The 24,113-nt window shown below is 36.8% G+C and overlaps 1 protein-coding gene across 1 annotated transcript in view; it reads right to left on the reverse strand.

Annotated features, from left to right (window-relative positions):
- LOC136027290 (serine/threonine-protein phosphatase 6 regulatory ankyrin repeat subunit A-like) overlaps positions 1-23,069 on the reverse strand; it is a 117,799-nt gene extending 94,730 nt beyond the window's left edge. The window contains exons 1-3 of the mRNA XM_065704388.1: positions 23,009-23,069; positions 2,772-3,005; positions 670-873 (exon numbers count right to left, since the gene is read on the reverse strand). Of these exons, the coding sequence (XP_065560460.1) occupies positions 670-873; positions 2,772-3,005; positions 23,009-23,035 (465 nt within the window). The 5' untranslated portion in view covers positions 23,036-23,069. The remainder of the gene's footprint in view (positions 1-669; positions 874-2,771; positions 3,006-23,008) is intronic.
- Positions 23,070-24,113: the final 1,044 nt, after the last annotated feature.

A 24,113-nucleotide genomic window follows, 5' to 3' on the forward strand; every position in this document is an offset into this window, starting at 1 on the left:
AACGATAGACCTACAAATTTTATTGAAAGACACACTACAATAGAATGTTTAATAAAAAGAATTTTGTAGACATATCATTAACAGAGGTACAAACGTAAAAACCAAAATGATTTTAGTTAAAAACACTCATAGCCCAACATGTTCAAAAACTGCCACTTCCTTCATTCAGATTAAAATAAATTGAACCATAATTATTATTGGTTCGCACTTCCGATAAAGCATCTCTTAAAGATACATAAATTTGTTTATATATTATTTTATTAATATCCTTTATTTATGTTTCTCTCGTTACTCTCTGCTACAATATTATCTCTCTGCTTTACATGCCTTTATTTTTCGTTTTCATCATTATTTGTGCTTACTTTCATATTTCAGTGGATTACAGCTATTTTTTTTTATTAGAGATGCTCCTTCATCTTTGCTATTGTGAACAAAAGATTTGGAATAATTTTTAGTTAAATGGTTTCTAAAAATGAAAAGGACTTTACCGTCTGTTAATCTTTTGAATAAAGAAAAATTAATTTCTAAAAAGAAAATATGCAATTATGTCGAATAAAAAGCTAATATTCATGTAAAATCTCCGTAACACGCTTTGTTCGGGTATTCACAGTCTTGGCTTAGAACTATTTCTTGTTTTGAGCCTATGAAGATATTGGTAATTGACTTCACCTTAGAATCTCCACAGTTAACAGCATGATGTAAAGGAGATCGACCATCTTTATCCACTATATCTGCTAGCTCCTGGCAAACCTCCAGCAGACGTTCTGCAACTGCGACAGAATTTGAAGAAACTGCGACATGGAGAGGTGTCACTCCAATCTGATCTCGTACCATCACCTGTGCACCGTTGTCAAGCAAAAGATTAGTTGTTACCTGGAACAGAACATTTCTCGAAGCAAAAAATTTTTTAAAGAAAGGGGGCTTTATGAGGAAAGGGGGAACTCAAACATTGAATAATCGGATGCCTCAAATTACTAGACCCCAAATTTCAATCAAAATACACTAAGAAACAGTAGACTGAATCTCAGATGTTATTGGTTAGAAGCAAAAAACAAATTGTAGCTATAGCCAATAATAAAAATATCAAAACTAGCATAGTTCTTATTGGGCATGTTCTTCAGAGATGATTTTAAAAGGACGCTAGAACATCTGATTTCCAATCAAATTAGCCATTCCAGAGTTTTTATGATCGCCCTTTCTATATGTACCTTATATGCCCTGGGCATAACTTATAATCCTTTCCCGAGGGCTGTGGGGGGGGGATTGTCATCCTCAAAGACGCTAGACCTTTCAATTAAGTCGAACAAAATAGCTATCTCAAAATTTTGATTGGATGTGTTTGGGGAAATGGTGGGCGTGGGAGGTGGGTAAGTTGCCCTCCAATCACTTTTGACTATTACAAAGGACACTAGCTCTTTCAATTTTAAATCGACTGAGCTATTTTTGAAGTTTCTACGACAAAAAACGGTCATTTCAAAATTTCTATCAGATACATTTTGGGAAAACACGAAGTTTATGTGTGTATGTGAGGGGGGAGGGTGTATCAACCCTACAATCACTCTGAGTCTCAAAAAGGGCACTAAAACTTCTTATTAGCAATCCAATGAGCCCCCTTCGAAGTTTATACGATCACCATTTCCCTGTAAGTCTTAAATGGCACCAGGGCATAGCTTACAACCCTTGCCCTGAGGGCCGTGGGGGAGGGTCATCCCTACTAGACATAATTTCTGGATCTTTCCACTACGTTGAACAAAATGTGTATCTCAAAATTTTAACTGAATGTGTTTGAGGAAATGGTGAACGTGGGAGGGGGGTTAGTTACCCTCCAATCATTTACGACTATTAAAAAGGGTACTAGCCCTTTCAATGTCCAATCGAATAAGCCGTTTGTGAAGTTTCTACGACAGCTCCTTCGATACCAAGTGCCCTGGCCTAAAAAAAAAAAAAAAAAAAAAAAAAAAAAAAAAAAAAAAAATGTTGTGCCCACATTGCTGTTTACTTAGGCAGTGCTATTGCGCTGCCTATGATAATCTGTAATCTTAATTTTTGTTTTCTTGAAATTATATGGAGATTTAATTGTTGTTTTTTGTGACCCGTTTAAGAAAATGAAAATTCAATTAAAAAAAAATTAGTAAAAGCTATAGTTTTGGTGTCATTGCTCCAGTAGACCTGTGTGAGGGAAGTGATAACTTCTCGTCATCTGCATCCATCAGATCTCATTTGAATAAGCTAGGATTAGTAGTCAGTCTTTTAGTTGTGTCTTAAGGGGGTTCAAGTCCAATTTGATAACCAATAGAATATTTGCTCCTAGTAGGAGGTGATATAACAACTTTAGGTCTTGTTTATATTTTCGGTTAAGTTGTGTCTTTATCAAAGGCAGGAAATTGTTGAGGACTAAGTCGTAGGCATTTAGAATAGTACCTTCAAAGAAACAGAGACCCCTAAATGTAATCTTCAGCCTATCTATTTTATTGTTCTTATTTCCATAAAAGTTATTTTCAGAGTCGTGGAATTCCACGACCAACAACGAATCTAAGGCAAAACAAACTAGTGTTTTGTCATTGTCACAAGCATTACTTGCAACTGTAACCCATGGGTGACAGTGACTGTGACGCTACATGAGATCTTGAAACCAAACGTCTAGTTATTTTGAAGTTTATGCTAAAGATTACTTGAAGGTTAAAAAGGTTGAAAGGCAACACTTTAAAGACAATACTATGGCATAAGAAGTAAGATTTTTTTTTAATACAATATTTGAATTGAAAACTTACAATGCAGCCCCGAAAACAGGCACGATGCAAGGCTGTATGACCATAGGCATCAGTTTGATTAACATTCGCTCCATGTTCCAAAAGCAGTTTCACTATGTTGGAATTTCCTTTGAAAGCGGCAGCATGCAGTGGGGTTCTATTAGCATAGTCTAACTCATTCACGTCAACTCTTCTTTCTAAAGATGCTTTTACTTCACTTACACTTCCTTTAAAAATGGACTTCACAAGCTGCGGCTAGAAGAAAAATGCCGTCCTTATTTTAATGACCAATATTTTGAAATGTTTTTTTTTTTTTTTTAATGTTAGTTACATTTTTTATGAGGATGGGCATGTGTGCCTGCAAGGAAATCTGAGGGGGTGTTAACTTCCTAATAGAAGACCTACAAAAGTGATCAATTTTGCCATATTTAGAAGAGACTCTGCTTCAAAATAGAAAAATTGACGCTTGTAGGTATTGGTGAGCTAATTAATGCTTGAACACTTTGTCCCAAACTTGAAATAGACACAATCTAAAATGTTATTTCTGTTTGCACTAGCTAATCCTATATACTATAATAGGTTTATCATGAAGTTACATAAACACATTACAAATAGTTGCCAACTGTCATTGTGTTGCATTACTATTTGTAATGGTTGTGTTACTATTAATAAATTGCATGAAGACAAAAAACTCCTACCCTAAACGAGTTGCAAATGGTGAAAAGCTACCTAATTAAACTTGCGATAATTCTTCTGACAAGTATTAACCCTTTGATGCCTGAAGGTTCCCTCAGGAACCATGAACTTTTTAATTTATTTTAATCCTGACTGTTTGACCTATTGACCTATATATGACCTATGTGTCATATATATCCACAGTCGGTATTGTGGAGTGACATGAGAGGTGTAGCATAAGTGGGAGATGGTAACGTCGGCAATGAAATACCACTACTTTCATGGTCATATTTGCCATTTAGACAATGGCAAATGGCAAACGGAATGACAAGCTTTAATCACTACTGTCAAAATTGGACTACAGAAAATAAATAAAACAATAGTTTCTCTGTCCAGATAGAATGAATCTGCAGCTCGGAAACATATTTGAAAAAAATTAAAAATATGTCATTTTTTGGATTTAGCATTAACTTTGGTCTTTGAGTTGGACCAATAACTTTCGATGGTAGGCTATGCGCCTACCATGGTTGCAACGGGGAATCGGGGTTCGATTCCGGAGAGGGAGCCCGAGAAACGGCTACCACATCCAAGGAAGGCAGCAGGTGCACAAATTACCCACTCCCAGCACGGGGAGGTAGTGACGAAAAATAACGATGCAGGACTCATTCGAGGCCCTGTGATTGGAATGAGTACACTTTAAATCCTTTAACGAGGATCCATTGGAGGGCAAGTCTGGTGCCAGCAGCCGCGGTAACTCCAGTTCCAATAGCGTATATTAAAGTTGCTGCGGTTAAAAAGCTCGTAGTTGGATATGGGTCTCGGTCGGGTGGTGCCGCCTCACGGTGGTCACTGCCTCGATCGGACAATTCATTGGATCGTTCGGGGTGCTCTTAACCGAGTGTCCTGGGTGGCCGATACGTTTACTTTGAACAAATTAGAAACTCTAATTCTAAACAACTATCTCTGAACAACACCGAAACTCTGAAGAAAGATTAAAGAGCTGTAAAAATAGCATGGATTATATTCAATGGGAGCTTTATTCAGCGACCATTTGATGTACCGGCCTCGATTGGGACCATGGTCATAGTACTGTTGAGTCAAGCTCAGCAGGACTATGCCATTGTCTCAACCTGATCTACCTAGACAGGTTTATATTTTTCTTAGTCCGTAATCTGTCACCCTTGTGTGAGGTAATGAAGTTTGAACCTGTGCCCTCTAGCCTTGCTTGTTTTTCCTGAAAGGTGAGAATACTTTTTTGTGAATAACTTTATTGTTTATTGTGCTAGAGTTTTCATTCCAAAAGTTTTAGAAAGAGGACGTTTTGTTTGTTCAGATGAGCTATCATACACTCCTATAGCTGGAAAACCAGAGGATAGAAACGACCCCCAACGTCGTGGTTCCTCTGGGAACCATCCGGCGGTAGCGAGACCAGATGAGACTGTAAGCCGTATACAGTGTGAGATGCCTAGATATCATGAAAACAGTTGCTTTACACCATTGGAATCAAATTTTGAGAGCTCGACCAAGTCTCGACCATTTTCTGTGGCTTCAAGGAACCATCCGGCATGCATAACTCCGAATTTTATCGCTCGGAAGAGCCATCTAGACAAGAACTGGTGGAGTTGCCGTCGTCAATAACAATGTAGGGGAGACCGGGGTTGACCCGGACGCGATTTTTTGAAACGGCATATCTTCTAAGCCATTGACTTTTCTCCAGTTCTGACTTCACCATAAAATGCGTATCCGTTAGGGGTTGGTTCGGACAGATAAAAAAAATGTCCGAACCAACCCCCAATCGCCGTGTCCGGCCCAACCCCATGTGTCCTCGTGCGACGTCAAAGTGATTTGAAAAAAAAATTAAATAGATGGCGATCAATAAACTGCTCTAGAATCTTTCTATGTGAGCTACTTTTCTCCTGAAAAAATGTCATTGCGAATCCAGCAGCCTGGTCCACTCTATTAAACTCCAAACAGAGACCCTTGAAAAAAATTCTTACCTTAAAAACACTTTTTGCAAAATACAAACAAATGGCTGCGTGTATCTAGATCCAAACTGGCTTGATAATAGGGCAGTAGATGGTGCATCTTTCGTGATTTTTTGAGAATTTTTACTAAACCGCTAGGTGTCCATACTTGACTGTACAGATCAACCCCGTGTCAACCCCGGTCTCCCCTACTAGACTGTTACCAAATATATTTTTTACAGTGCAGAAATGGACCAGCCTTCTCCGAGTACATCAAAAACTGTGGAAGATGAGTATTCGGCTGTCCAGCAAAGACTTCGAACACGCCCCGTGTCATTAGCACAGGCTCTGAATTTTGTTCTTTGCCCGGAAGACAACTCCGACCTCGAAGATCTGCCTGATGAAGATGAGGACCCATCTGATCCTAGTTTTCTCCATCCTGATAATAACCCGCAGGAAGAAGAAATAGAAAGCGGTCGAATTGAAGCTGACGACCACAACAGTGAGGATGACCATGAGGACGTCGAGATCGCCAGACAAAATGCCACGAGCTCAGGCACTGCTGCTTCGAAACCAAGCAAACGACGGGACCTTGCTTGGAGAAAAGTGGATTTCGTCCAGCCAGATGCTGCGTGGAAGGATCATCTTGTCGTCGACCAAGAAATGAGTGGCAAGACACCCCTGGAATTTGTCAGGCTGTTTTTTTACCAAGGCGTGGTCAACCATATACGTGACCAAACGAAAACTTACGCTCTTCAGAAAGATGCCTAAGAATTTGGAGTTTCATCTGCCGAGGTGGAATGCATCTTAGGGATCCTTGCATTCACAGGAATAGTGAAAATGCCGTCATACCGCAGTTACTGGTCAAACGAAACGCGCTACCCTGTAATAGCTGATGCAATGTCGCGTGACAGATTCGAGCAGATCAAAAAGTATCTTCATTTCAACGACAATCTTACCCAGAAACCGCGAGGAGACCCTGGGCACGACAAGATCCACAAAGTTCGTCCTCTGATAGAGATGATCAGAGATAACTTTATGAAGATACCCCCAGAAGAACACCAGGCAGTAGACGAGCAAATTGTGCCGACCAAACAGAGGATTTCGTTGAAGCAGTACAATCCCAAGAAACCGCATAAGTGGGGTTATAAGTTCATCTCAAGGGCTGGGGAGAGTGGTTTCGTTTACGACTTTGAAATGTATACGGGTAAGGGGTCGGTTGATGTCAGTGACCTGGGAGTTGGAGCTGATTTTGTCCTGCGGCTTGCAAGAGGAATACCCAAGCACAAAAATTACAAGCTATTCTTTGACAATTGGTTATTCTCGTTAGACTTGGCACAAACACTAAGTGATCAGGGCATACTTACACTGGCCACAGTGAGCGCAAACAGGTTGAAAGGCTGTGCTTTGGAATCCGACAGCAAATTGAAAGCCCGAGGAAGAGGCTCTTGCGACTGGCGAGTGGAAACGCAGTCGAATGCCATTGTGGTGAAGTGGTATGACAATAAGCCAGTCCACTTCACAAACATATTGTGTGAAGGAGTTCAACCGCTTTATGGGTGGTGTAGATCTTGCCGACATGTTGCTGGAGCTTTACAGGATCGACTTCAAGTCATGGAGCAAATGGTACATGAGGATCTTCTTCTTCTTGTTTGACCTCTCCGTTGTGAATGGCTGGCTCTTATACCGCAGGTGTCTTGCTGCTGGGCAGAAACCAATGAACCTGCTACAGTTCAAGACAGATGTGGCACGTGCACTTCTATCTGGTGCATCTTTGGCAACAGCAAAGAGAGGTAGACCTCTCAGTGACGCAGATACCAAATCTCAGAAAAAAAGAAATTATACTTGTCGCCCCCCAGATTCGACAAGACTCGATGGACAGGGGCACTTCCCGGCTTGGATAGACAGCAAACAGAGATGCAGAGTATGTGTACAAGCTCATTCCAATGTGAAATGCGTAAAATGTGAAGTGTCCTTGTGTTTCACACCCAACAGGAATTGTTTTCTGACTTACCACACTATGTAGCCGATCAGAGTGTTTTTGTGCCATGATTGCCGGATGGTTCCTGTGGGAACCATTTTTTTTATTTCATCATCTTTATCAATACATTTTTTTCTTGCCATTTCTGTCGTGGAATAGGTCATAACGAAGCCTGGAAACGGCCGAAATATTTTTCCCATTCTTTTTTCATAATTCAGGCATCAAAGGGTTAATAACGATGCACTAGACAAAGGTTCTAAAGTGAGTGCTGTATTCTTACGTCTGATGAACGCTTCAGCATTGTGGACACACAAACTTCTACACAAAAAGTGCGACGTCAATAGTCTAAGGATAAGCGCCACAAATTTGCTCAGAATTTTCTTAAGCAATTGTTACTGGAATGTATAAATAAATGAATATTCTTCAATAACAAACAAATCTGAAATAAGAGTTACACAGGGATTGGTCCTTAGTCCTATTTGATTTTTTATATTTATTAACATTTTACCAAATTGCATAATACATTTTTGTCATAGAAAAAATATACTAAATTTATACCCAACTAGTAAAACAGCTTTGATTTTTGCTTATGATGCAAAAGTCATTAGCAAAGCTGCTGGAAAAGTTTATGAAAGAATTGGTTCATAGAACATATTAACATAGCTTGTAATTGTAACATAGCTTAACATAACTCGGCCAAACTGAATTATTTTCTTTGCGAAATTTGTATTCATGGATAGAGAAATTACACACATTTAATGGAGTTATAATACGGATTGCATCTAAGAATTAATCTTGGACTAGTGATTGATGGAACTTTTATTTTTTAAGCAACACATAACTTTAATTAGTAATATAGGCAAGAAATATAGGAGAAATTAAGAAACTGCATCATATTCCCCCAGACCTATCCTCTATATTTTTCATTTTTCTCTTTTTTATCCCTATACAATTCACCATCCAAGAATTTGTTTACCTACTTTTCCATCTATTCTTAAGCCAACAAGAGTTTTACAAAATCATTCACTAGGGATATATCAGGAGGTTTCGCCTCCTCAGTCACATGAATTTTATTCATGTTTCAAATTATTGCACCTTTGGGCCTTCGTGAATTGTATATACCGTGGTTTATTTTGGATTACAGCATATTCAGCCTTGTTGTTTCAGTGATTTATTGTGTGCTGGGTCTCCTTTCCATTCCCATTTTATGGGAGTGATGTTGATTTCTGTTTGCCTAAGCAACTTCTTCCCGTTTGTGTTTTTCTCTGTCATGTAGAGGTACCACAAAAAAGAATTGTTTAAAAAACAATGTTAAGAATATTTATGATCTATATTTATTTAGGGAAACAATTATTGAATATCCTTGATAGAACATGAATTTCGATTCATTTATACATTCTTAAGTGGAGTTTTGATGTTATATAACTTTTGGAGGTAATAAAAAATTGATCTTAGTTTTTATCTTTTGATCCATCAATTTTTGGAATTTGACCAGAAGTTCAGCAAGTTGAACAACTATACAACTCTAAGACGGATTAGCTTTGACAAGAAAAATTCTTTGATTTTTTCATCCAATAAACCCAGAGTAGTAACATCCCTCGTGCGAGTGCTGTACAAAATTGGGTGAGAATCATCTTGGGCTTTCGTTTATCGATTTATTTAAAAAATATAAGCATTGTTGGATATCAATTTGGTTAATACAAGTTGAAAGCAATCAAGACAAAGTTATTTGGACAAGGCTAGAGGATCCCTGGAATCGCCTAATAATATTTCAGAGTTGGATAAATCCTTAAAATAGTTGAAGAAACTAAAAATGATGTTTTGGAAATAAAAAAGAAAATTGGTGTCAATAAGTCTGATCCCTAACATCTTGTGCAGGGTTCGGACAGGTCGGTTCATTTCAAATTATAGGCTCTGTCCTATTTATATAGGATTTCCCGAGCCCAAATATAGGCCAAATATAGGATTCGGAAGTCTTCGGGATCAGATCGGTGGTAGATGGGGTGGGATGCCTGGTCACGTAAATTCGTTATTTCCCGGGTTTCTGCATTTTTTTTTTTTTAATTAGACACACATACTGTGCCAACGATTGACTGATACAGGTAAAATACCTGGAATAACTGTTGCTGCTTCTTGGGCATCAATTGTGATATGAGGTCAGTTTTTCCTCTTTGCAAGAGACTGCTCCATTCTCGCAGATTCCGCCATCTGCTCTCTTTCACTTGTTCTCGACTCCACAGTAACTTCGAGCAAAGAAACAGCTAGGGCAATGTCTATGGAACTCTTGGACCCGGCAGCGTTCTTCATTCTATCGGTCACTTCTTGAAGTAGAGTATCTGCTACTGTTCTCTTTTCTCTTTGCTCTGATGCTCTAAGTTTTTCTTTTCGCTTTCAAGGTCTTCAATTTCTTTCTTTTTGTCGTGGGCCTCCTGCAACTTCCACTTGTTGTCCTCTTCAAAAGCTCCTTTCTCCTTCTCGGATAGCTCTTCTTTTTTCTTTTCATGCAGATATTGTTGATACCGAGACCGTGCAGAACGTGCAAGATTCAACAGTTCTTTTGTAATAACAAACCGTTCTGGTTTTCCTCCATAAAGTCTCAACGTGTCATATACCATGAGTCTCGCATCCAGAACGCGTTCAGACATTAATGCCCGGTCTTCACCGAGAATCCTACCAGAACGCGAGAACCCACGCTCAACATCTGCGCTGCCAGGCGATAACGTCAGCATTGCTTTGATAAGCTTGTTAAGTTCCGGGTACTTGCTTTCCCCGCGCTCATTCACCAGTCCAAAGTAATGGCTCCAAAAATGATCGATCCGAGTAATGTCCTCACGGGGTCCATTTTCTGTTCGCAAAAGCAGCCACTCAGCCTGGGCGACGACTAAGCTTGCTCCAATCACAATCTCGAGTGCCACAGCCGCTATCTCTGCAATGCTTCTTGAATCCTTCATGTTGATCGGATTCAAAAAGCGTAACGCCTCCAGAAAACCATCCTTTTCCAGAGAACATTTGCTCAAAATATGGCGAATGCCCGCAATAAAATGTTTTCACAAATTGACATAGAAAATGGCCTTGTCTTTCAGCGTTGCTTTCTCACGGAAAGCTCGTTCCACATTTTCTGAAACTATGGGCTTTTCTGCAAATTTTTCAGCAAGGTTCAACATTTCTGGTGATGAATTTCATTCTCGGTCACGAAATCTGGAGTAAAGACCCGTCCGCAAAGCGTCACAACTAGTCTTTTGATCTCCGAGTTCAGCACATGAATGAGAGGCTCTTCTTTCTGGAACAATTGGGTAAAACTTATGAACAGTTCTGCTGAGGCTAGAACAAAATCGAGTTGGGCCTTCATCGTCGCACTTCTGATATAAGCCACCATCTTCAGAAATTTGGGAGTGGACAGAACTTTCTTCAGTTTTTTCTCTCTCGGCATGAAGTTCATTAAGTACTCTAAGATTACTGACAAGTGCTGCATGATTCTAGCAAGGGCACGTCCAATCATCAGCTAGCGGCTTATGACATGCTATATGAAAGCATTCTCTGGCACTCTTACTTTCTTTTGGTACTTTCAATAGTCTTCACAACGTGAAGGCCAGCCGTCAAAAAATGAATGCACAAGAATAACAAAGTCGGAACTTTCTTCTCCGAACACCTGAAGACCTTTCAAGAAAGCGTTATGGATTATATGGATGTTTCAAGTACCAATATTCAACATTCCCTTTCCCGTCACTTTCTTTTTTTTGCATTGAAACTGTTCCAAACACTTTTGATGACGTTTGGTCCATCACTTCCAAGCATGATCAGTTTTTCAAGTGGCAGCTGATTCTGCTCAATGGCTGACATAATCTTCCTACACAGATCACCAATTGTCGCATGGCCCATAAAACTTGTGCATAAAAGTCTGCTCTGGATTTCGTTTCCATATGAGGACCAATATCGAACATATATCTGTAACTCTTTCATACCAGCGTTGTTGGTTGTCTCGTAATATTCTATTACAAGATATGACTGAATGTCCTTCACAAGCATTTGCTTACAGTAAGGATGCAGCGCATCGGTGATCAGATACATGAGTTTCATCGCACATAGGGACATTTCGTCGGAGATCATACCGGGGAACATCGCATGGAAGGTTGCGACAATATGGTCTGAAGAGTTAGCAGAAATGGAACTGTGTACCGTCTGAAGTGCCCATATTAACTCAGCTTTATAAGCGGCATCACGCTCACAAAACATGCTTGTACCAACTAACGGTTTATCCTTGGTTGTTTCATCAACTCGAGATTGTCCATTTAGATGAAGCTATAGTGGATGTAGTTAAGCAGTAACTGCGGCTTTGTGTTCTGCAGATCGCACATGTTGGTTTACCCCTGAGCAGCCCCAACTGTGCAACCAAAATTTTTCAAGCAGAGTTTGCAAAAGAACAAGTACTGGTAGTTCCCAGTCTTACACCATTCGCCAATCTTTCTACCGCTGCGATCCGTCTTAGCAAGCCATGAACTATTAAACTTGGTAGGCCCCATACTTAATTACCAAGCATCACCTACAAAATAGCATTCCAAGATTAAAAGACCATAAAAAGAAAAAATATGGATATGTCCAAAACCGGGCCGTATTCGCATCAGCCTTTAAAATAGCGTTCAGGCAGGAAACGCATAAGTCGCAAGAACTCCAGTCTCATTAAGCAGATACTGCTAGCCTATATACTGATCTTTGTTCATTTCGGACAGGCCCAACATGACAAAAAAACAAAACATAGGCTACTAAGTCAACACAACAGCATAGCCCAGGCAGAAGCAGCTTACTAAGCCCAGTACAAAACATTAGTTAAGTTCAAACCGCTCATCAGTTGTAATTAATTATCAATCTACACCGAAAGACTGCTCAGTCTACAAAAGAGTCAAAAGCAAAAGAAAAGCACATCTTGGCTTACTACAAGAGAAGTGAAAATTGCAGATCATGAGCAATGTTCTTAGTAGTCTTCAGCCGAAAATATAGGAATAATAGGATTTTAGCCAAAATATAGGCATTTTATAGGAGTGCATTAGAATATAGGAATTTATTGGAATTTATAGGCGAGTCCGAACGCTGCTTGTGCTGAATATCTACAATTAGCCAAGAGCGACTCGCGAAAATCAGTTGTTCAGTATCAAACAGGAAATATAGGTATTATGTGAACAAATTGTAAAGTAGCCTAGTTTGGGTGAATTAGCACTGAGAGTCCTTGGGTTAGAAAACATGGATAAAAGAACGAATAATATTCTATGGAACATTAAAGGTGAGTTTAAATCAAGGGCTAAAGACCATGTAGACACCCTACTTTACCATCTTTGAATTAATATCCTATTTGAGCTACTTGAGCATACGGATCAATTCATCAAAATCAAGCTCCAGCTTGATAAGGAAAAATTCTGTATCTTTCAGAAAAATAATAAATTGCGTGAAAATCCGTTCAGAAGAGTAGCTGGGCGTAATTCCCCCTATATCTATATAACAGACGATTTGACAAAAGGAGTTCACGACATTCGCATTTCCCAGAAAATCAAACAAATAGAATTGCGAAAACTGAGAATTAGTGTTTGGATCCCCGCACTGGTGCCACCTGTATTATGCTTGATTGAGAATGAGGATAAAGTGAAGCTTAAGTGGTATAATGTCTTGTGCGTCAGATGCATACAAAAGGCATTGGAAGTAGATTGAAGTGGTCGTTTAGTATGTTTGAGTAGTTTTGTTATTTATAGTGGTTGCTAGTGATTTTAATATGACTTATTTATGATTTTTTATTTATAGACTGAATTTATGATTGCAGTTAGCTTGTGATTTAGCTCAGGAATCCGTGCTAAACTGCGCTTGCATACGGATAGTGATAAGGATAATGGTTAAGGTGAATAAAAATCAAATAAGTGATTATTTACTTCTTTTTCTTGCTTATTATTTCCCTATTTTTTTTTTTTACTTTTTCTTTCGTCTTTTTTGTTAACAACAGCTCACTGCAATGGGATACGTAATTTTTGTTGAGTTTGCGTAATGGATGATTTAAACATTTTAGAAATCCCTGCTGACAGGCTGAAGGAAGTGGGAAAAACCTCTTGATATGCATAAATATTTTAATAGAACTTCGTCACAAGATCTAGATTTACTAGATTCTTATAATGGACCAAAAAATAAATATTTATGTGTTTATGATTTTCCACCTTTAAATAATCAATCTAAAAGACTGTCATTTCGGAATTGTAGAGTATTAAACGGTATTTTTTTTTTCTTTTTTTAGGGGTCGTCAATAGACGTGTTGGAAATTTGTAAAATATTTCTTAATGAAAATAATACATTTAAAAATTATGAAAATTCTAAATTTTTTCATGCTAGTCGGAAAGAGAACAAGAACGTAAAAGTTGGTATTTTCATACAAGATCTTTTGCATCTTCTTTACACAATGAAAACAACAAGAAAAACAGGAGTTATTTGTATACTTTGCAAGATTGTCATGCATCATTCAATTACCTATGATTTCCATAACTATATTGAGGTCTTCCAGACTTTGTAATAATCTCTCCTAGATTAAGAAATATTTGATTATCAAATAGATTTGTTCCACTAACAAACATAAGGGAATGCACTGTTTGCCAACATGCTACCTTTTCACTAGCACTATCTAATTGGCATCTTACCTACTTTCCCCATGCCAAGTACTTCTTTTTAGCTACATTTACAATTTTGTTCTGTCTTGCACTATTTTCGAGAATTCGACTGATTTTTCTCCTAGAATGCTACAGTGCTCTCAAATTAGATATATGAGAAAAAGATTAGTTACTACCAAAGCCTCAGATTAGACACTTAACAGTGGTAATTTTGGCTATTCAGTTGTTACCATCTGAGAATTTTCGTGTCTCCCAGCCTAACACATTAAATTGCATTTGGAGCAAACGAAGGATCATAATCTTGCTTTTGCTTCACGTAAAACAAATCCAACATTATCTTTCCTCAACATTAAAAAGTTACACACTCCTTATCTGCAAAAAAATTTAAACAGTGGGTCATGACAGTAGAGAACAATAAGCAGGGAAATAGGTTAGTTTCCAGATTATTAATACATTTTCCATCTAAATGACTGACTTAATGATTATGCTGCTCTTTATGAAGATATCTTTTGGATAAACTTATGTCATTAGCAGAGACAGTATCGCTGAAGAGATAGAATTCTTGGAGTTAGCTACTTGAATCTTAAGTATATTGACTATAACTCATTCATGGCATAAAATTCTGCATCTTATCATGGCCCTGAGTGACTTTTTTTTGCTGTGCTGAACAAGGAGGGGGGACATTACTTGGTCTGACCTTCTGCTGTACACCCTGTCTAAAAGACATTTTACCGTCTTGGTTGCAAACCTCTGGACTTTCTCAATAAGGGACATACCCATTTTGTACTGAGGTCCTGCTACACTTAAAACAATAAAACTCTTTTACTGAAGTTCCTATTTTTTGAATGGAAGATTCGATCCCAATTGCCTTAATGAAAGTTTTGGATATTTTCAAAGGCTTATAACTCTGAAGATACTTGTCAGCTCTGAAAAGTTGGTAAAATATTCTTGTTTTGTTTTTAATTTTCTAATGGTTGGTATAAAGATTTTTGACAAATAACGTACCTCCAGCTATTAAAATTTGTATAAATACTAGAATTTCCCAAAGCTCATAACTATGAAAATCATGTTCAGCCTCAAGAAGCGAACAGAATGTTTTTACTGAGTTTTCTTTATGTAGGCTATTGGTTGGTATTTACATTTTTGACTGAAAAGCGGCTTCATATTACAATAATTGCCCCATTTCATTTATCCAATTCCAAAAATTGTAGGGAGGTATATGGACTAAAAAATTTAGGTATAAAAAAATTTATCACAAAGTTGCCATATTTTTTTAAATGTCATTGTATCGTTATATTGACTTTTTAATCTTTTTTTTCACAACAGAAGTTTTTCAAACAAACGAAATTCAACCGTAAGACAAACATAAATTATTGCCCGCGCCTTCTAAAGCAAGAATATCATTTGTACTTTAATGAACACACTTTTTATTTCAAGCTGTGTTTTTATTTGTTGTAACAAAAAGAAAGTCACCATAACAGGCTAACCAAAATTACTAAAAAAAAGTAATGAAACGTAGGTTGGCTGTATTTTACTTTCTAAAGTCCAAATGTGATTTGTTCTTCAGAAGGCACAGGGGGCAGTACCCCTACTCCTGTTTGTGGTAATTTCTTTTAGTTTTAAGTTCGACTTGATTTTTCATTGTAATTTTTGCATGCTTTGGGTTTCATATATTTATTGGTAGTGGTTTATGTTTGTTTTATCCTTGAATTACTACTTGACTTTACTCTTTGAATAACTTCTTTTACGGAAAAGTTTTATTTAAATTAATTCCTGCTTGTTTTCAATTTCAACATTTTTTCTTTTGTCAATAAAAAGAATTTTTGTAAAGTTTTTTTGTTTTTTTGCATTAAGAATCAAGTCTATGACTTGCTATTTACAATTTGGGGAAACAACTAGTGAATTGTTTACTATGAAAATTTGAACAGATATGTATGGGAAACATTATTCAAATGAACGAATTAGAAATCTACATAATCTTTGGGTTTCTATAAGGCTGAAGCTATTTGGAGCCCCATCATGTTACAACCGTGAGCACTGACAAACATTAGTTGACCATCATCCTCGATATGCACTGTAAGTTTCAACTTGATTATGTTTGTTGTCCTGGAGATAGCCTACTGCAGAAAAACACTTTTGGTAACCTTTGATGCACATATCATCTTTTGACTTAGCTCAACACCTCCCTCAAAATGCCCTGAAACTTTCAGCTTAATACACTCAGCTGCTCCTGAGACATTGCATATATTTTCTTTTGGCCACCTAGATGCACATAGTATATTTTGATTCATTTAAACATTCCTCTTAAATGCCTGTAAAATTTGACTAAATATCCTAAATCGTTCCTAAGATATTGCAAATAAGCCCTTTTGACAACCTAGATACACATAATTTTGTTTGTCCTTATATTAACTGTTCACTTCATTAGATTCACAAAATATCTATTAAACAGGTCTTCAGACTTGCCTCTAGGTTGCTGGATCCCAACCTCCTCCTCCTGATGTTTGTATGTAGCTCTTGAGTATGTACAGATCTTTTCTGATTTTGATGGTAAGCCTAGTTGTTTTGTAGTCAAGTTTCATCAAAATCTGGTTCATAATACCAACAAGAAAAAATAATCAGTAATCAGTAATTTATTAATATAGTCTAGTGTTTTGACCAGGGTTTAAAAGAAAATCCATGTGTGTATCTGCATCTGATGATTACTAAATGGTGGCAAAGGTGGAATTGACATGGATTTAAGCACTCCTTGTCTTGATTTAAACTGGAATTCATCCCAAAAGAAGCTTGGTTAAAATTCAAGGATCATTCAAAGCTGATGTCTAGTGGTCCATTGAGTGGGAAAAGCCAAGAACAGCTTGTACAAAATGAACAAACAAGACAGATAAACTAATTGTCATTTTTGCGGTGAAAACTACTCACCAAGTCACAAACGCCCAGCAAAAGGAAAAATGTATGCTACAGTTGTAGAAAATTAAACCATTTTGCTTGCATGTGTTTGAGCGTACCAAAAACTATAAACATCATTGAATTGTAAAACAAGTCTTCCAGCAATGACTAACTCTTTACCCACAAGTACAGTCAAATCCATTTTAAAATGGATACTGGTACTGAAGGAAATAATTAAAAAATATTATGTGGAAAAGCTCAACAAAATTATTGTAATCCATTGTATTAAAACATGCTATAAAAAAATTTTGTGGACAAAAAGTTCTAATTTTAGGCCTTTGCAAACTCAAATGTTCACATAACAGTTTTGAATCAATAGATTGTTTGTGTTGTTGAATCTGCTCCTTCACTAATCCCAAGATTCTCTGCTAGCCTCAAGATGAACTGCATAAAATGGTGCTTAATCTTCAAGATCAAGTATTTAACCTTAAAATGCTTCTTGCTGAAGATACTAACATTTTGACAGCATTGGGAAACTTGAAATAAGATGCAAAATAATTCTCAAGGGAGGCAGCACAACCAGTAGTCCAGCCATTAAAGTGAATAACATTAGCAATGCAAACAAAATCAAGGAGCTTGAATAACTGGAGCAACTAGACATAATAGGAAAGATAACACAACCCAGAGATTGGGTTAATTCCACTGTAGAAGCCAAACAGAGTCAGGGATCATTGAAAGTTTGTATGGCCCCCAAGATTTAAATGATGAAAAATAACAACACTTCACTGTACTACACCAACCTTTGATGGTGCAAACTAAAACATTCGGGGCAAAATCTTGATGCTAGGCTCTATATGCCTGGACCAAAATTTAGCCAATTCTACTACTTTTAATCCAAGATATAAAGGTGCGTTATTTGGTTTAATAATTCCCTTTTTCAATTCAGAAGTGAATTCAGTAGAATTACAAACAATACCTCTATGCCAGGCACATAGAGAGATGATAGGGAGGTGTTTTACGAAATTATTATCTAATTTCTTTTGAATTAAAACCTTTGAACAGCCCAGAAAACATATTTACGGATTGAAATAATATGCTACTCTTTTTGGCTGCAGACACTTCTGTCATTACCTATATGGTCATGTGCATTCCCAATCATCAATGACCATAAGCCCCTGCAAACACTCCTAAATCATCCTATAAGTAAATTGTCTCTAAGCTTATAGAGAATAATCTTACAAATACAGCCTTAAACTACAGTATCTAGTTTTACAGTATGCAGTATCTAGTTTTTTCTGAACTTGTTACACAAGGCCAAGACGTCAATCATGTCAAAGATGACGAAAATATTATTGACAGGTGTAAGCTCCTAGTGTCAGCTGCCAAAGAGAAGACAAATATACTGCACTTTGTTATTTTCAGTCCCTATGAAACTCTAGTCATCAGCAATTTTGTTTCTACCACACTAGCTACAAAAGTAAACAAGATTTTTTGAAAGATTCCCGAAAAATTGATTGATGGCATGACTTGCGTGCTCTTAAATTTGAAGTTTTCAAGTGCTGAAAAAGCTAATAATATGTAAACCTCTGCTACCTACAATTTGCAAAGTATAAAGCCAATATATGCTGTAGTACCAAAAAATGGTCCTCAAGATACCAGGGATCCCCATGACCATAAACGATTTACTGGTGGCATGTGCAAACATGCTTCAAATGATATTATGGATCTTAAGCAATTGAAGAATGACTTCAAAATCATTGTGCCATCAACAATACTGGCATTCTGCCAAGTAACATCTGCATCTTGAACTCTAATAGACTGCTGTGTCAGTATATTATTTTTTTTTTTAATTTAGTTCGGCAATTGTAGTTGCATTTTGCCTTTCTTGTGCTTTTTTAATTGCATCTATAAATGCAGGCTTTGATTTTATTTTAGGCTTCAAATGTTCAGTAGTACAAGGAAGAATATATCTTAAATTCCTGCTCATTAGCAGCTGTGCCAGATATGCAAAGCCATCAACTGGACTGTCCTTGTACTTCTGGATTGCAAGGTGGATGTCAATTTTGATTATTTTATTTTTCTTCTTATTGCTTTTACAATACAAACTTTTGGCTAGGCCATTAAACTGGGGGGGGGGGAGGATAAGGCTAGAAGTTTGACAATCTATGCACACGTTTAATAAAACAAAAATATATGTGAATTGAACTCTGGGAATACTGTGTCTTGAATAAACGTTTCTTCAGACATTCAATTACTTTAGTTGAATAGGCACTAGTCTCTAGTTCATCAATCTTGAAAAATACTGAAGTAGCCTAAAGTGCCTATAAAATAGTATTATAAATTGGAAAGAGATCAACTCCAACATGCTCGAAGGGATTGGTGGGTGATTTGCGTTATAGGAGACGTTCTCTAGGGTTGGACTTCTGAAATATGCTACAAGCTTTTTAGTTTCTAAGGCTTTACAGTTTCTAGGTTTGTTCAACCTAGGTCAAAAGGCTATTGAAAAAGCTTCTTGTTTTGTTTGTTCCATACCTAGGTGGGATGCATTCAGACATGATAAGATGAAATTTCCCACTCTTCTGGGTATGCAAAGAAAATTATGTTTTATGATAATTGGTTCTGACTGGCTTGAGTTGTCTGCTAATGATGAATCTGAACTCTATTATTATTACTATTCATTATAAAGTAGTATTTGTACAAAAAAAAAATGACAGAGCACCACAAAGAGAAAAACAAAAAACAAAGCAAAATATCACTATACAACTATGGCAACATAACAGTTGAAGAAGTTGGCTCCAAACATGTTTTGAAATCTTTTGGTTGTATTTCTCCATAAGTTCAGCAACAGCTATAGTAGGATCTGCTATGTGAAGATGTGAAGCTTTGAGTTGGATACTCCAAGCTGAATATTTCAGTAGGTATTTTGCAAAACTGAAGAAAGAGATGCAGATTTTTAATTTATCAGCATTTGTAAAAATCTTCCAGAATGATACAGTGTAGAGGATGTGACAATGAATAGCAATGTTGTACAGCATTGTAAGATAACAGTGATTGAAACAAAGCCTAGCAGAGACTATGGAAGCATAAGAAGCTGATATACAGTGTTTGAGGACTTTTTTAGGAGATGACAAGTGTGAGAAATGGTATATCCAATGGGAATACCAAGTTAAATGATTTGGTTGGATGGGCAGATCTTTAAATTCCAAAGTACTACTTCATGAGGAACTGGGCTTTTTCAGCTAAAAAGCACTATGTTGGACTTTCCAGCATTAAATTCAAGACCAGATTTTAAGTATTCTGCTTGTGGTTTTTGGAAAGTTTCAGAAGTTTTGTCCAAAGTTCTGCTGATGTCATCAATATCATCAGCATAAGTGACAAAGAAGATACTGAGGCCAGAGAGAACACAAGACATCTCACACTGGTCCTGAGCTTTGAGGACATAGTTATTGAAATAACAAGGTGAGGCAATTGCCTCATCCCTAATAGACCCTGCTGGATGATACTGGTTTGTCCATCAAGCCCTTGCAAAACTGAATTTATCTTGAACTTGGCTACAAAATGAACTTCTACCCCCTAAAGTACAAACTAATCATTACACCAACTTATTTGAGCCTTTCTTCACGTCAACTTTCAATGCTGAGCTGTAGTGTGTGATTTTGTTTAAATGTAAGAATTGTAAAAAAAAATGGATTTAGCTATGCTACAATAGTTTTTAAATATACCAATCTCTCTCTCTCTCTCTCCACTGTATCTTTAATGACTTGCTGCTCTAATCATGGTCAACACCATTTCTGAAGCTGTCAACTGATCTGCCCAACATGGTAGATTTGCTGAGTAAATTCCACAGTGGTAAAACATGATTGGTCAAGAAGTTGGACTTTTCATGCCTTCTGCTAAATTTTTTATGCAATTTTATGGGATTCCCCAATGTTCTGGTGTATTCACTTTGATTGAAAATGGGCTTAATGGTGTCACTGGTCATCATCTTAAATGTGAGAATGACATCTCCTCTCTCAGTGCATTGGGGTAGGCAGGTCAAGCTTTTCTAGTCATTGATCATAGGAGATTTATTTTTTGGCAAGTATCTCCATGTCACACTTAAAGCGCAGGTTGGCAACCAACACACCAAACTCAATATGGGGATGAAAAAGGGCTGTGTAAAGCTTCTTGATAAATCTTGGTTGGTGACTTGTCACTGAATCCTTGATCAAACCAAGGACCCTGTTTGCCTTAACTGCTTGGTTCTGACAGTGACTATGAAATTTAAGCTTATTGGCAATGATTGCCCCAAGAGCATGCTCTTCCTTGGCATTCTGAATGGGCATGTTGGCACCTGCAGAGTCAATCATGTGATAACTATGGCAGGGGTTGTTTGGACCAAGATGCAGGACTTTGCATTTGTATGGGTTTAACTTGAGTGTCTAGGTTGTTTCTCATAGACAGAGGTTGTTGAGATCTTCTTGCAGAGAACAGAAATTTTCTGTTGAGGCTGCTGGACCAAAGAGTTTGGAAATGTCTGTATACAGTTCCAAGCCATTCTTGACCACCTCAGGAGTGTCATTTACATTGAGATTAAACAGTGTTGAACCTAGTTTGGTCCATTAGGGGACACCAGTCTAGATGTGAACTGGTGTGGAGTTAATGTTTCAGAAAATTAATAGGGAATATAGGCAAATGTGTAGAGTAGCAGCTTTATACAAGCAGCAATGCTAAAATATAAAGAGGTACATTTATTAATTGGTTATTTCAAGCTCTTTTCTTATGACCAAGGTTGCAATTGTGGCAATTTACCCCTAGCCTGGCTTCCTTGATGGTATTATATAAAGCCTTAGAATGTCTACCAAACTAAAACAAAATTAAAGGCTAAACTAAACCAAAGGCTAGGCCTAAAAAAGTGTTTTTAAGTTTTTAAAAGTTGGCCTAGTTTTCAGAAAGTTCACATTTTTTTTCCTTCAGGAGGAGCCATCAGCTGCATTTATACAAAACTTATCACATACCTACTCTTTTCCTTACAGCAAGAAAAGAGTCAGCCTAAAAAGTCATTAAGTAATGGGCCTGTAGCCTAAGCTATGATCTAATTTATTTGTCTGTCTGTTATTTTGGGGGAGGGGGAAGTCAAGTGATTTCCTTTTGGGAATGATATAAGTAAGTAAGCTAGCATACTCTAGGATGTTTTAAAATTACCTAGGCTAGTTCTCAGAATTTTACTGTTTTTCCTTCTGGACATGGTTACTAATAAATGATGATTTTGAATTTTACCTGATTGCTTTTGACTTTCTAAAATCAAAAGTCAAACCTTGTAAATATTATGTTGTTTAATGCCTGTTTCAAACTTTAGTTAACACAGGTTACTGGGTCTATGTCTAAACAAATCAATATGTGTTCAGCAACAGCAACTGAAAATATTTAGCACAAGCTCCAAGATTGGTAAAATTCTAGTTAATTGACTTCTTGCTACCTCAGAAAGGGTTTAGGTTAGGAAAATGAAACTTTCAGGGATGGGTCTACAGGCTAAAGCATGTCCTGGGAAGGTATTTTTAAGTACCCATCTCCACTCCTTCTCCCTCTAAAGGGCCCTGAAATTTGCCTACATGACATGCCTATACCTATTGAAATTTTTACAAAACAATATTTTACCTTAATTTTTAGTTACTGGTTGCTTTTTCTCTGCCTTTAATTCTGAAAATGCAATTCCTGTTATTTGAGTGGAATTTTGAGCCATATCAATGCTTTTTTTTCAAAATTTAGGAAATGTATTTGAATATCTTTGAAACCTTACAAAATGGATTTGAGCAAAGTTATGAAGCTGAAAATAATTTTGTTGAACTTCAATTAAGCAGAAGATCTATTTTGCAGGGTTTCACTTTTATAACACACATATTTTTAAAGGTTATCAAAGGTCAGGGCCCTCTAGAGGGAGAAGGAGTGGAGGTAGTTACTTTAAAATACCTTCCCAGGACATATTTTAGTCTGTAGATTCATCCCTGAAAGTTTCATTTTCCTACCCTAAACCTTTTCTGAGATAGCGAGAAGTCAATTAACTAGAATTTTACCCCAATATTTTGCTAATTAAAACTTGATATAAAATTAATAATTTGAAATAAAATTCATTACTTGATCTGCGAAGCTGTTTGCCCCCATGTTTCACGTGGAGCTTGCTTTTCAAATATCTTCTGTTTACTTGCCTACTAGATATGTTTTACTCGCCAAATCGTGTGCCGAAAGTTGACATAACAGCACGAATATTAATGAATCTCAAATAACACAATTTCAACAACAGAGGAGGCATTAGCCATTTTTTTAATGTTACTAGAATTTAAAATTCTGTGGGAAACTAATTGGGAGCATTAAGTCACTGTATTCAACCGTTCAAGCAGAGTTCAGGATGTAGGAAAGGTACAATAGGGAATCGCTGTCCCCAGAGATTTTACCCCCGTGGAGAATTCCCCAAAAAAATTTCCTTCCGGTGACAATCCCACCCTACCTACTGTAGATTTTTGAATCTCCAAAATTCAAAATGCTATCTTATATAAATAAATACTCAGTAGCTTCAATAACGTATTTTCCGATTTTAAACAGTAGGTAGTCATGAATGATCTGATTTGGACAGCGTGAAAAATGATATCATCTTAACCTATAATATTTGTCTAGGTATATAATTTTATTTTATTTGGATTGAAATTGAAAATAACTAATAAAACAGTTCGTTCAAATTTTTCGTGTTAACAAACTATCAGTAAGGACGACACAGCTCAGTAGTAGCCAAAATTATAAAAAACGGAGTTTTAACATCAATAGATACATTCAATAAATTGGCATAATAGGCTGATTCCAAATATCTAATATTTATCAAGTTTAACGTTATCCATAAAAAGCTACGAGTCTGTAAACATTTCTGGATTTTTGGAAAAGAGGGAAAACACCTTTAAAAAGTTATATATATATATATATATATATATATATATATATATATATATATATATATATATATATATATATATATATATATATATATATATATATATATATATATATAAATAAGTCGTCTGTCTGTGTGTCTGTCTGTCAGGTGACGTCATGTTTCTGTGTCGACTGACGTCATGAAGTTAGTTGTCGTAATTTTTGCTATGACGGTGACGTCATTAAAGATATTTAAGACATATATGTTCACGTAGAAATCTATTAATGATTAAGTTTAAAATGACTGATAAACTTACAA

The sequence above is a fragment of the Artemia franciscana genome, chromosome 5 (assembly GCF_032884065.1).
Source record: "Artemia franciscana chromosome 5, ASM3288406v1, whole genome shotgun sequence".
Taxonomy (NCBI): domain Eukaryota; kingdom Metazoa; phylum Arthropoda; class Branchiopoda; order Anostraca; family Artemiidae; genus Artemia; species Artemia franciscana.